General features: G+C 36.0%; 1 protein-coding gene across 4 annotated transcripts in view; it reads right to left on the reverse strand.

Annotated features, from left to right (window-relative positions):
* The window catches only part of MME (membrane metalloendopeptidase), a 100769-nt gene that overhangs the window by 7125 nt on the left and 79376 nt on the right, over positions 1-14268 (reverse strand). For all 4 annotated transcript variants that reach the window (XR_014015878.1, XM_081234601.1, XM_081234600.1 and 1 more), the window contains 5 exons: positions 10605-10724; positions 8763-8896; positions 8590-8655; positions 5524-5619; positions 5104-5180 (listed from right to left, as the gene is read on the reverse strand). Coding sequence is in view for 3 of the 4 variants with exons in the window: in XM_081234601.1 (XP_081090727.1) it covers positions 5104-5180; positions 5524-5619; positions 8590-8655; positions 8763-8896; positions 10605-10724 (493 nt within the window). In the remaining variant the exon portion in view is untranslated. The remainder of the gene's footprint in view (positions 1-5103; positions 5181-5523; positions 5620-8589; positions 8656-8762; positions 8897-10604; positions 10725-14268) is intronic.

Consider the following 14268-nt stretch of genomic DNA (forward strand, 5'->3'; position numbering starts at 1 on the left):
AGAATATACAATGGAGAAAAGACAGTCTCTTCAATAAGTGGTGCTGGGAAAACTGGACAGCTACATGTAAAAGAATGAAATTAGAACACTCCCTAACACCATACACAAAAATAAACTCAAAATGGATTGAAGACCTGAATGTAAGGCCAGAAACTATCAAACTCTTAGAGGAAAACACAGGCAGAACACTCTATGACATAAATTACAGCAAGATCCTTTTTGACCCACCTCCTAGAGAAACGGAAGTAAAAACAAAAATAAACAAATAGGACCTAATGCAATGTAAAAGCTTTTGCACAGCAAAGGAAAGCATAAACAAAATGAAAAGACAACCTACAGAATGGGAGAAAATATTTGCAAATGAAGCAACTGACAGAGGATTAATCTCCAAAATTTACAAGCAGGTCATGCAGCTCAATATCAAAAAAACAAAAAACCCAGTCCAAAAATGGGCAGAAGACCTAAACAGACATTTTTCCAAAGAAGATATACAGATTGCCAACAAACCCATGAAAGAATGTTCAACATCATTAATCATTAGAGAAATGCAAATCAAAACTACAATGAGGTATCACCTCACACCAGTCAGAATGGCCATCATCAAAAATTCTACAAACAATAAATGCTGGAGAGGGTGTGGAGAAAAGGGAACCCTTTTGCACTGTTGGTGGGAATGTAAATTGATACAGCCACTATGGAGAACAGTATGGAGGCTCCTTAAAAAAGTACAAATAGAACTACCATACCACCCAGCAATCCCACTACTGGTCATATGCCCTGAGAAAACCATAATTCAAAAAGAGTCATGTACCACTATGTTCATTGCAGCTCTATTTACAATAGCCAGGACATGGAAGCAACCTCAGTGTCCATCGACAGATGAATGGATAAACAAGATGTGGCACATATATACAATGGAATATTACTCAGCCATAAAATGAAATGAAATTGAGTTATCTGTAGTGAGGTGGATGGACCTAGAGTCTGTCATACAGAGTGAAGTAAGTCAGAAAGAGAAAAACAAATACTGTATGCTAACACATATATATGGAATTAAAAAAATGGTTATGAGGAACCTGGGGCCGTAAAGGAATAAAGACGCAGACATAGAAAATGGACTTGAGGACGTGGGGAGGGGGAAGGGTAAGGTGGGATGAAGTGAGAGAGTGGCATGGACATATATACACTACCAAATGTAAAATAGATAGCTACTGGGAAGCAGCCACATAGCACAGGGAGATCAGCTCGGTGCTTTGTGACCACCTAGAGGGGTGGGATAGGGAGGGTGGGAGGGAGACGCAAGAGGGAGGAGATATGGAGATATATGTATATGTACAGCTAATTCACTTGTTATAAAGCAGAAACTAACACACCATTGTAAAGCAATTATACTCCAATAAAGATGTTAAAAAAAGAAATATTATATCTAAATAACTTTAGAAACACATTTATAGATCACATAGTAAATATTATCATAACAACCGTTCCCTGAAGTGACTGTAGACAGCTAACAGAAGCTGGATTTCCAAAATGAAGTCGTTTAAATTTCTAGAATATGAGAGGGAAATGGTTTTGCTTTAAATACTAAAGTTTTAGAAGTTTAATTTTTTTTTTTTTTTTTTTTTTTTTTTTTTGCGTTATGTGGGTCTCTCACTGTTGTGGCCTCTCCCGTTGCGGAGCACAGGCTCCGGACGCACAGGTTCAGCGGCCATTGCTCATGGGCCTAGCCGCTCCAGGGCATGTGGGATCTTCCCGGACCGGGGCACGAACCTGTGTCCCCTGCATCGGCAGGCGGACTCTCAACCACTGCGCCACCAGGGAAGCCCTAGAAGTTTATTTTAAAGTACAGAAAACTTTAGTTAGGAAGAATAAAATAATTATAGCTTAGACCTAACATGGTTTTATAGATTCAGCTTTATATGGTTTTATAGATTCTTTATAGTTATACTTTGCCTTTTGCTTTTGATACTGTGGTTATTTAAGCATAAGGTTACAAAATCGCCCTTTGTTTCAGAAATGTTTCTACAGAAACCACCATGCACAATTTTTCAATAGCAACTCAATGTCTATTAGTTTTTAGTGTTCTTTAAAAAAATGTGTTTTACTTTGTACAGCCAGGAAGCAGCCTTTTTCAAAAACTACGTGTGACCTCAACCTTTTGCCAAGGAAATCCTTTTACATCCAGAGAAAATAATAATTTCCTTGACAAAACGTTGGCATTCCATTTACCCTTTTAAAAAATCAACACATACTTCTCTTATTATGAATGAAAAATAGTCGAAGAGGCATCTTTTGGACCAGAACAAAGAAAATAAAAGTTACAAATAATTCTACATTTTTCTAATAAAATACTTTTTTCAATTTAAAATTGGGGGTAGAGAACAATTACATATTTACCTACATGATCACTTAACCAGTGATCAGTTACTGACATTTTGAGCTATGCAGACATAAGAAATGAGGAAAAAAAAATCCCTTAACTGTCAGCTAATATGGAATGTTGCAAAATCCATATACTTTATCCACAGGAACTCTTATTCTGTTCATATCTCTCTCATGTAAAAGTAATTCAAGTACTAATTTTCAAACACATATATGTAATAAGCACTTCATATATATTAACATTAATCCTCCTAGCAGCTCTCAGGATAATTTAATCCTCACTTTATATATCAAGAAATTGAGACCCAGAGGTTAAGGAATATCTCATAAACGGGAGAGCCATTGATGGAACTCAAGGGTTTCTTACTTCAAAGCTTGCATTCATTTTTTACCATAAAGTATAATGATATGTTTTCTGAGATAATTGGAATGGAGGAGTGGCACAGCTGAATGCAGGCAATACCTTAACAAGAAAGAGAACTAGGGAAGAGACAAATAGAAAAACTCTAATAAAAAACTAAACTGAAAAGTCAAGAAAATCACCATTAATGGCTCGGTAGTGTAGGAATAAATAACTCCACATGTTATAGCTTCTGAGGCTTTCACTAACCTAATAAAACAGTGAAACCATAAGTAAGAGTCATAACAGAAGTCTGTGTCATCAAAAAAAGAAAACTTAGGTTTTCTTCAGGATACTGTGTTAATAAGGCAGGAAGTTAGAAATGTTATTTTAAACAGAGAAATTTTAATCCACGGGTTAAGATAAAAATGTTAATACTCAAGAGACAAATGTTAGCTGTCAAAAATTAATGTGCCACCTCTTGTTCTCTGAGGATGCCAGATGTAGAAGGTACTATATTAATATCACTTAAATTCACCTAGGCTTTTTATGGATATATGCTTTGGTTCATGAGGATATGTAGGGCAGACCTTTGACAAATTGTTATGGTCATTTGTGTGAGCTTATAAATACTCTGTTATCCTCAGATTGTTAGATCTTAACCTCTGAAACTTTAGTAAGGAAAAAGACAACTTTAAAAAATTAAAGCTATTGAATCATTGTTGTACACCAGGAATTAACATGGTGTTGTAAGTCAATTATACTCAAAAACAAACAAACAAGCAAATACACTCAGAGAAAACGGTATCAGATTTGTGGTTACCAGAGGTGGGAGGTGGGGAGGAGGGGAATTGGCTAAAGGTAGTCAAAAGGTACAAACTTAAGGTACAAACTTCCAGTTATAAGATAAATAAGTACCAGGGATGTAATGTACGACATGATACATATAATTAACACTGCTGTATGTTATATATGACAGTTAACAGAGTAAAACCTATGAGTTCTCATTACAAAGAAAAAATGTTTTTTTCGTCTAATTTTGTATCTGTATGAGATGATGGATGTTCAATAAAGTTATTATGGTAATCAATTCATGATGTATGCAAGTCAAACCCTTATACTCTACCTCTTAAACTTATACAGTGCTGTATGTTAATTATCTCAATAAAACTGGAAGAAAAATTTTAAAAAGAAAAGAAAAATTAAAACGAAAAGTTACAAAACCATAATGACAATTGATCCAGGGACTTTCGTTGCTCATTACCGAAAAAGAAGCTAATTTGTATATCCTAGCAAGACTAAATTTAGCTTGCATTATACATATAATAGGCGTACAATAATCAATTGTTGAGTGAATGAATTTTGAAAAAACTCTTAAGGCAAACACCAAATGATGATGATGATGATGATGATACTAGAACAAGCTGAGTAAATTCTTTAATTTTAAATGTGCTATTTTATTGTTTCACAATTGCATGAGTTCTTTCCCCAGGAGTGAATGATCTGGCCAGTATGTTCATATCTATTTTAGGAAGATCTTTTAAAATTGGCCCATTAGTTTTCTTTTGTTCTCAAACTCTGTTTTCCAACAAACCTACAAAATTGTTAACTTGTTTTTCACACACTCATGACTGAGAGGTGCTGCTGTTGATCAGTGAATCGGTGATGAAGATTTTAGTGCCTGCAGAAGAGGTAGGAATTAGGAATTCAGTCCTAAAATAGATATATGGGGGTCTAGAATTTGACATTCAAATGCTGGCTGGTTGATTCTCTTTCAATCCAGTGTTCTCTTAGGTTTTTTGATTTGGGATGGATTTTAAATATCTTATAACTCAACTTTCCACTCTGCACAGAATTTTTCTCTGGCATCCCTAGCAGATTGTTCTCTGACCTCTTCTTCATGGTACTCTCTCCTGGAGCTTTGGGGATAACTTTGCTCCAAAGTTATTAGAGGTTGGGACCTCTAATTACTGGAAAGTTTCCCTCTGTGTTGAATGGAAATCTTTCTTTGGAACAGCTACTCATTGGTTCTAGGCCTAAGCCTTTTGCAACCTCTTAGAAATGTCTCTCTAGCTTTAAATAGAGCCACTCTTCTGAGGTGACATCTTTGTTGGAATTCATCAAGCACTGGGCCTAGGTCACATACATTCTGAGGATAACAGCAGTCACAGCTATGCTTGTGTAAACATGACATTTATCCTGAAGTGTTTTGTTACTCCTTTCTGAGACACTCAAAAAGAAAAAAGAAAAAAAAAAAAAGAAGGAAAAAGAAAAGTACTGGATTTCCAAATTTTACAGAATCAGAGTTAGAAAAAACCCTCCAAATTTGGAATAATGGAGCCAGTATTGGAGCACCTCAACAGATATTCATAACCACGCACCTAAAATTGCCTGGACTGTGCACATCTGTTTTAATGGAGTTGACTGCATACTCTGGCCTATAGGTCCCACACCACACCTAGGGACAGAAATAGAAAAAAGAAAGCAGCATACTTAGGTTCCATCAAGGATTATTGGTTTGGGCAATCTGGAGGAAAAGCAAACTTTCTATTGCAAAAATTAAATTGGAATTCTGCATTCCTCAACCAATTACTCTTCAAATAATGTTCAATAATAGGCAGCCAGGAACATAATTATCATTAATACGGTCTGACAGTCTGTTACACACAGTGAAAGTTAGTCAATCAAATGCTCTGCCACAATTGATTAAGACAAGAAAACTCAGCATGCAATACCTAACTTACTATGAAATTATAACTCAAGATGATTTTCATATCTATCAATCAAGAAAGGTACAATACCTGGGCAAAATTCAAGAAGAACAGTTGTTTGTGATTTAGGTCAAGTCCAGGAAGTAATTTTTCTTCACCATGCTTTTTAACATAATTTTGATAGGCCTAGGCAGTTAATGAAAGAGAAACATGATGTTTATAATTTCCAAATTTATATATAAATCTATGCAAAGATCATATAACCAAGTAATTAACCTTTTATATCAGAATCACCATAATGATATATTTAGTTATGGCAACCTACAATTATTTAATGGATTAGAAAGAAAACTAGAATTTACTTACAAATGCTCTGAAAAGAACAAGATTAATGATTAACAGATGATAAAAAGCCTAGCATATGTCAGATGATCAGCAAATGTTAGCTGAATGAATGGATGACTTAAATAGTGATGAAAAACTTATCTAAATGTTGTTGTATAGATGGGTGAGTCTAGCCAGTTGGAAGAAAAGATTGCCAAGGGAGTCTGTAATTGCTGTACTTGGCTTGGTTACTACTCTCAGCAAAAGAGACTCACACCAGACTTCATATGAGTGATTCCTGACAAAAGTCAAAGGAGTCTCTTAACAGCCCTTAGAGGCCTAGCACCCTATGATTCTAAGAATAAGGATGTGCAATTATTATGGCCCCCTGAAGACAGGGCAAAATAGATTGAACCTCAGTCACATTAAGAAGAAGGAATTTAGATTACTTGAACATCAGGAAATTTTCTTAATTCTTAAGGATCTATAGACACTGTTGAAAAATGTAGTTTTCCTCTACTAAATACACTTAAGAAATGGATTGACAACAAACTTTCTGAGATGTGTTAGTTTCAGTTTAATACAAAGAAAGGTGATATTAGATACACAGAAGATATATTTCTTTTCTTCTTACTTGCCATCAACATAGATTTATTGAGTCTGTAATGTGTAAAGATGCTGGGGATATGGGAAAGACTTGAGCCTACTCCTCTTAGGGAGCTCATAATCTAGCAGGGAGCGTTACAAGTCAAGATTTCATGTATAATAACATATTTGTACAATTGTAATTTGCTTCATTATTATAAATCTGTACTTGTTCTACATGAGGATCTCCATGCAAGTACCCTTAACCCAGACTTTGGCCGAATTTTTACAGCAGTGATTCTCAATCTGGTTGTGTATTAGAATCACCATGGAGTTTAAAAGACCCAATGCCTTCCACTTCCAGGCAAGATGGAGTGACAGGGACTGAATTTACCCTACCACTGAAATGACCAAATGATAGACAAAATATATTAAACAATGGTTTGCATGACACTAGACATCAGGCAAAAAGGAAATTCATCTCTGGGAGATGGTAAACAAATAGGAGGAGCCTTACGATTGCCCCAGCTTTTTGACTTGAGCATTTCCAGGCCAACAAAATAGAGCAGGAAACCCCAGTGGGAGCCTGGCAGACTCCTTGAGAGGGTGAGAAGGTGCTGAGAAATCAGGGACACCAAGGAAAGGGTAATGAAGAGGAGAAAGCTGCAGAGAAAGAGACTCTCAGAGATCAGTGGCCCCTCAGCTATTCAGCTGAGTACCTGAGTATGCATGTGAGCAAACTACCCAAGGCTAGGGAAGGAACTACAGAAAAGGATTAGAGATAAAAATGTCTGGTATCACACAAGATAAGAATGAAAGACCTCAAGATTCACACTGTAGGTTTTTGCCTCAGCAGTGAAGAATAATTATCCCTAGACTGAGCACTATCCCAGACATGCCTAACAAATTGTAAAAGCAAGATCTAAAAGGACCAAGCCATTTCTGAGGAATTTAATGGCATCCTAGAATAAAGCTCAAGAATATTTAGAGGAAAACAAAAGTATCCACCACCCAAAAAGGTAAAATGCACAATGTCTGGCATCCCGTAAAAAAATTTCCAAGTATTCAAAGAAGCAGTAATCTACCATCTCCCAGGACTTGGCTGGAACTCATTCTTTTGGAAACTTTGCAGCCAGATTAATCTCCCAAGCCTCACACTTTGATCATCCAGGGTCACTGCCAAGTCACAGGCCCCACCAGTCAACTCTCCCGCATTGTTCTGATAATTCCCTCCTTCCCTCCAACCCAAACATCTCGATGGAGAATAACCTTATATCCTCCCCCACTCCAATGAATATTCCATCCGTCTTTATGTCAGTAGCCTGATTCTATCCTGTGGACACCTTGTCCCCTGTACCCTCTCAAGTAGACTCTGTTTTTTCTCCCACATGTGGGCTACCTCAGTGTTGGGAAAACAACTCAAAATCATGCTCACTCCTTGCTGCTTCCAAGACCATTATTCCTCCACTGTTATGTGAAAACCCCTACTTTTTCTTGTGCACATAGTATCCACTAGACCATCTTTAATCCTTGTTCAAATCATCAAATAATGGCATATTTTATGGAGGATGCGAAGCTGGATCTCCAGTACCAAGTGCCAAACACATAGTTAAGCCCTCAGAAAGTATCGTCGAATGCTAAGAATGAAGGGAAGTCCAAATGAGATTCTAAGGGATGCTCCAACACTACACTCCTCTGAGTCTAATGGTTTAGACCATTACAAGGCTACATGCTGGGACCATATCACTTCAGTCCCTCACTATCATTGTAATGGACTGTAGTTTAATATTATGCCTGTGGTTTATGTTGATTATTGTTCCCAAATACTGCTTCATCTGCCATGAAACTGAGGGTCATGCTCAGTACATCAATCAATGACTGTGAAATAAACCTTTCTATATACTATCTTTTCTAAAAAAAACTATTTCAGAGGTTATTTCTTAGAAAACTATCGCCTCCTCTGTGGAACTTGCTTATCTCAATTCTATCATTAAAATATTCTGTGTTTCCTTTTCTCCTTGGCTTCTTCAAAGTTTAGAGACTGGTATTCAGCTCAATCATATCAACTGTATTGCCCCTTCTGGTTAGCATATTTACAATCCCCTTTCTCCTTGTGAATTTTCCATTTTCTAGTCATCCATTTATTGCTTACATTATATGTCTTTTGCAAAAGGCTTTAAATGAGTGATTAAATATGATCAATATACACTCCAATCACTAAAAGGGGAAGAAAATATTATTACTCACTCTGTATGCTTGGCCAATACCACCATTATCAGCAATGTTTTCTCCTAGTGTGTTAATTCCATTGAGCTGTTCAAAAAAAAGACACTTAAAGACCCTTAATTGGATTGTTAAGAAAGCTTTAATAATTCACTTAAGACTGAATATAACTTTTCAAGAGAATGCTGATGACATACATGCTCTCCATTTGCTAGGTCCCAGGAGAAGTTTCCATACTGGTACACCATGCATTGGGATAGGTCTTTAAAATTATTTGCAGATTGTTGAGTCCACCAGTCAACAAGGTCTCCATCCTTGTTAAAGTTTCTGCCTGGAATATATATTTATTTAACTAAAATGGGAACTTACTACAATTGCAATAAGATATCTTTAATTCAAAGTGCAAGGACTGAAATACCAGTATGTGAGAGAACATTAAACTGGACAGATGATGAAATAAACTGTTCTGCTTTCTGATCCAGAATTGATGAAACCCAGGCTGCTGGGACTCTCTTTGCTGATATGCCTTAGTATTAATCCAGGTATTTCACCCACTTGGCTGCTGATGTCTCAGCCGAGGCCACCAGACAAACATGACTTGCTTCTGTTGGATGGTTTTCACCTGAACCAAATCTGTTTAATTTGGTGTTCTGAGATTGTAAAGATGAAAATATTTCACTCTGGCATTCATTTCATATCTCAAACCCTTCATTAGACATTGCAGGTTCATAGTTTTGCTATACTTCAAGTACAAAGAAAAAGTCACCTTTTCTCCTGGAGCTTTCTTGCTAATTTTTTTTTTTTACTTTTTATTTTATATTGGAGTATAGTTGATTAACAATGTTGTGATAGTTTCAGGTATACAGCAAAGTGATCCAGTTATACATGTATCTATTCTTTTTCAGATTCATTTCCTATTTAGGTTGTTACATAATATTGAGCAGAATTCCCTGTGCTATACAGTAGGTTCTTGTTGGTTATCTGTTCTAAATATAGCAGTGTGTACATGTGAATCCCAAACTCCCTAACTATCCCTTCCGCCCAACCCTTCCCCGATGCTAATCTTAACTACACTGATCTTTCTCCTTTTGAGCTTTAGCAGCGTTTATATATGTCATATGTTTGATACTTGATTTTATTATCTTTTAAACAGTTATCTATGATGTAATGAATAAGAAAAGGGCTATAAAGACAAGCTACCTGAACCCACATCCTGGTTCCACCAATTCCCAGTTTTGTAATTTGGAGCAAGTCTTATGTGCATCTATATTTTTCTGTTTGAAAAATGGAAATAGTATTAATACCTACCTGTGAAGTTTGTTGTATAGTTTGAGTTAACAGAAGCTTAGTTAAGTCCTTCCTGTCTCCTTTTCTTCCTCTGGCTCTCTAAAGTTGGATTAAGGCTTCATTATTTTTCCTCTACTCTTGTTATTTTCTTTCCACTTGTGAATCGATCTTTGTTATAACTTCAACTATTACCTCTTTACATATTTCACATCCTTACTTCTATTCCTCTCAAATTTCATTTCTAAAACTATTTTGCATTTTGGGCAGCATGTAAACATTTAATTGCCTACTGTTTTCAAGGCCCTGAACTAGGTAGTAGGTGTAAGATGAAGCAAAAAAATATGTCTCTGACCACAAGCAGTTAAAAGTCCTGTGGGCACCTTACTTTCTGAGTTTACGTCTGATTTTTAAGACACGGACTCTGCCCTCTAAAAGTCTAGAGAGATAAGACATAAACAATCATGAAATAAGACCAAACATTATCATTGGTGTTGACAAATATCACAATGTTTTCTCAATGTGAATATTTGTTTTATTCTGTTAGAGTAACAAGCACACATTGCTAACCTCACTAATAGAAAATTCTGATCTTCTTAAGCAATAATTTAAAAGGAACACTAAAAGTGTGGTGATTATTAGATCAATGATATGCTGATGAATAAATGTGTTTTTGTATTGATAAGTTATAATAACTCCTAATGAGGTTTACTAGGGTATATCTCAGCCAAAGAAAAGCATCAGTTGCACTTTACCATTGTCATCGAAGCCATGGGTGATTTCGTGTCCTATGACCATGCCGATGCCCCCATAGTTCAATGAGTTAGACTGCTGGGCACTGAAGAACGGGGGCTGCAGAATGCCAGCTGGGAAGACTATGAGGAAAGAAGACAGTTAAGACTACTTGTGGTTTTATTCTGTGATGACAGGCCTGGGGCTGGCTTCTTGCCTGCTAAGCTGTTTTCCAGTATGTCAGTTTCACTTAATTGTGTACAAAAATCTTCTGTGATAGAAACAAATGCAGGTCTTTTATTGTTGATGACAGTAAAGAGTTCATCCCAGAGTGGCACCACATCTGTGATTTATAATCATAATTGACTTTGTAACATCTATTAAGATTGTTTTCCCACTGTAAGGAGTTTAGAGCAAAGGAAAATTATCATCTTCATTCAGAAGGTCTTTTCCCCACTGCAAATATTTGGGAGAAATAGTTACTTAATAATGGAAGTATTACTTTTAACGTGTCTAACATTTTATCCAACTACAATAGCTTAGTAAATAAACAGAGCCACTCAATCGAAAGTATCCCCCAATTACACCACCCTTATTTATTTTCATCAAGGCATGTGTGACTGTTTATTTATTTATTTATGGTTGTTTGGTCCTTCTTTTTCTTGTCTGTCCCCGTGGCACCTCAAATATTAGCTCCTTGAGAGCAGAGATTTGTTTGTACATACATGTGTTTGCTTGTTTTTGAGTCCATTTGAATTCTCAGTTCATTATCTCCAGCACCTAAAACTGGATGGTGCCTGGAACATAACAGGTGCTCAGGAAATGTGCTGAATAAATGAATAATCAATGATGATGAATGAATGAATGAGTGAGTGAATTTCCTACGGTGTCCTAAAGACTTTGCAAATAAATAAACTGTAATTTTTATGTCTACCCTGACATCTGTCTTAACTTGCTAACTTTCTACACTTAGGTGTCTCACACTATTTAAATTTCATGTGTCAAACATCAAACTCATCATTTTCCCTTCGAAGCCATCACTCTGACTTTATTATTTTTGCTAATAGCGTGTGAAGGTTCTCAGTCACCCAAACTGAACATTTTTCTGTCTATCTTCAATGTCTCCTTTCTTTTACAAAGTCTCGTATGATCTATTTAGGAAAAGATCAGGTCATGTACCTTCTTTCCAGTATCATCTCTTCTGTTTATCTCCTCCTATCAGTCCTACTGCCACCTTCCTAGTTTACACTCTCATTCCTTGCCTCAAGAACTTAATTTCCTAATCGGTCTTCTTACTAGCAGTCTCACCCTACTACAATCTATCCTAAATCCAACCTATCTTGTCTGCCAATTAAAGTGCCACTGTAGTCATTATCTCTCCTCTGCTAAAATACCATTGATGGCTTATCATTGCTCCCTAACTAGATACAGCCTCTTCTTCCTGGCCTTTGTCTCTATGGTCTTCTATTTCTCCGCCTCCCCCAAACTCTCCCCTTCCCTCATAACGTCCATGGTTTTGTAATTTTATCTTTCATGTTCTACAATTCTAGTATCCACTGAAGCATTATGTTCTGTAATCGAAAAAAAAATCATTAGTTTCAACACCTACTATGCATGCAAAGCCCCGGGCCATTGCTACATGGGATATCAAGAATACAAGAGAAAGGCCCTGACCTTAAGAAATTTAAGACCTAGTTAATACAGAGTAGCAAATGTTGTTTCTTTGTCATTCAGGTGGGGTGAGTATGACATAACCTTGGCAAGGGTTTCAGGGATAAATATTAGATATTTACAGAGGAGACTTTAAAATACACTGGGCAATTTAAGGGCTCTCCAGATCTTTAAAAAAAATCTGGAGAGTTGCCATAACATTCAAAATGACAAAATTACAAAAAAAAATACTTTTGTCCTTGGAGAATTTTGATGAACGTTATACCTCACATGTAGCTGCCTGAGCTATCAACAGTGCCAAGAAATTATTTTTAGCTTGAAGTATAAAAATTATGTGCAGTACTTTATTAACTTAAAGTGAACACTATCTCCCACACTATGTACTTTGACGAAAATCCATCCATTATATAAAATGCTCTTATGAAATGTGCTATCAAGACTAAACATTAACTGTAAAGATCCTGCTGCTTTAATTATACCCTGATATGCCATTCTTCAGGTAAGTGATAAGATTTTTATGGCTCATATTAAATACTAGTCTTCAAGTTCAACTTTGCAAATTATGATTTCTCCTTTTACTCTGTCAGCTAAATGTCTATGATGAGGATTTTCCCCATTAGCCTTATCACAGTTACTAGTAGATATCACAACTCTTGATAATAACCAACTGCTTAGTTGTGCCCTTTTTATGTTCATGATTGTCAACAAGTTAGTTAATTAAATAAGTCATTGGTCCATGAAACAAAAGGCTGTTTCTCCCCACCCCCAGCCCCTCACTGCCCTGTTTTTTAAGGCTGCAAGCAATTCGACTTTAGATTCTTTGATATAAAGCTCAAGAGTGCATTCAGATAAACTCAATTTTGGTGGAAAAAATTAAACATTGTTTTTTATATTAAATGAAATAGCAATATGTTCAGAAACATTTACTCTTAATTCTCAAGTCTGAAAATAAGACTCCTAAGAGTGACTAAGACAAGTTTAGAAAATTTAATTATGTCAAGGTAGTCATAGATCACCCAGACTGAATACACTAAATAATCCATAAATTTCCTAAAATTGAAAAAAATTTTCTTGTTAATGGAAAAGGAGAATGCAGCAGTAGTAAGACTTCCCAAATGACTTGATCATTTCCTTGGAAACGACTTGAAAGTTTAATAGCATGATTGAGTGGTGTCTGAAACTTACAGAGAAACATTTGACAAAACTTTCAAGCACAGCTTTCTTAAGGGCATGAAAGATTCCTAAAGCTCCATGGAGTAACTATGCAAGGAATAGGAACCAGTGAATTTAACACTTTCAGCATGCCTTCCTGTCCTGGAGGTTGGCTTTTTTTATTTATGTGAAGTGGTGAGGGTACATAAAAATTGGAATGTAGCCTACATGTGTGAGTTATGACAAAAGTGGTGGGAATTGAATTAAACAGTAGAAATTACTAATATGAATAACTCCCTACACAATAATAAAACAGGTTATCTTTCACCATAACATAAAAAGACCAATCCCATTAGAAATTGTATGTAATCTAGCTTAGGGTATTTGTGTGAAGGTAGGAGGATCACTTATGAGACATGTTATTCTATACCAATTCTAATTCTGTAATGCACATCATATCAAGTTCATTAAGATAGTGCTGCAAAAGTTATATCTCTAGGTATAGATAGACACACAAATACACTTTTATCAAGAAGAAAGATACAGATCTGGATCTTCAATTGTTTTTAGTTAAGACAATCCCCACTCTGGAGATTTAAATGAATCGTTAAGGAGAAAACGTACACATGTCAAATATTTCTCCTCTTGCATGACACTTTCCCTTTCTCTGAACTGCTTTTATTAGCAGATAAGCATATGAAAAGCATATAAAAAGAGGTTAGCAATTTTTCGGATTTCTTATTTCCATCATATGAATTTATCTTGAGTATCTTTAAAAGGTCTTTCTTATATATTAAGAATGCTTATCAGAGCCATTTCTTGACTATTCAGAGGATATTTGTCTACTTTGTGAAATGTTGGCAC

The sequence above is a fragment of the Mesoplodon bidens genome (assembly GCF_964165515.1).
Source record: "Mesoplodon bidens genome assembly, chromosome: 5".
Classification (NCBI taxonomy): Eukaryota; Metazoa; Chordata; class Mammalia; order Artiodactyla; family Ziphiidae; genus Mesoplodon; species Mesoplodon bidens.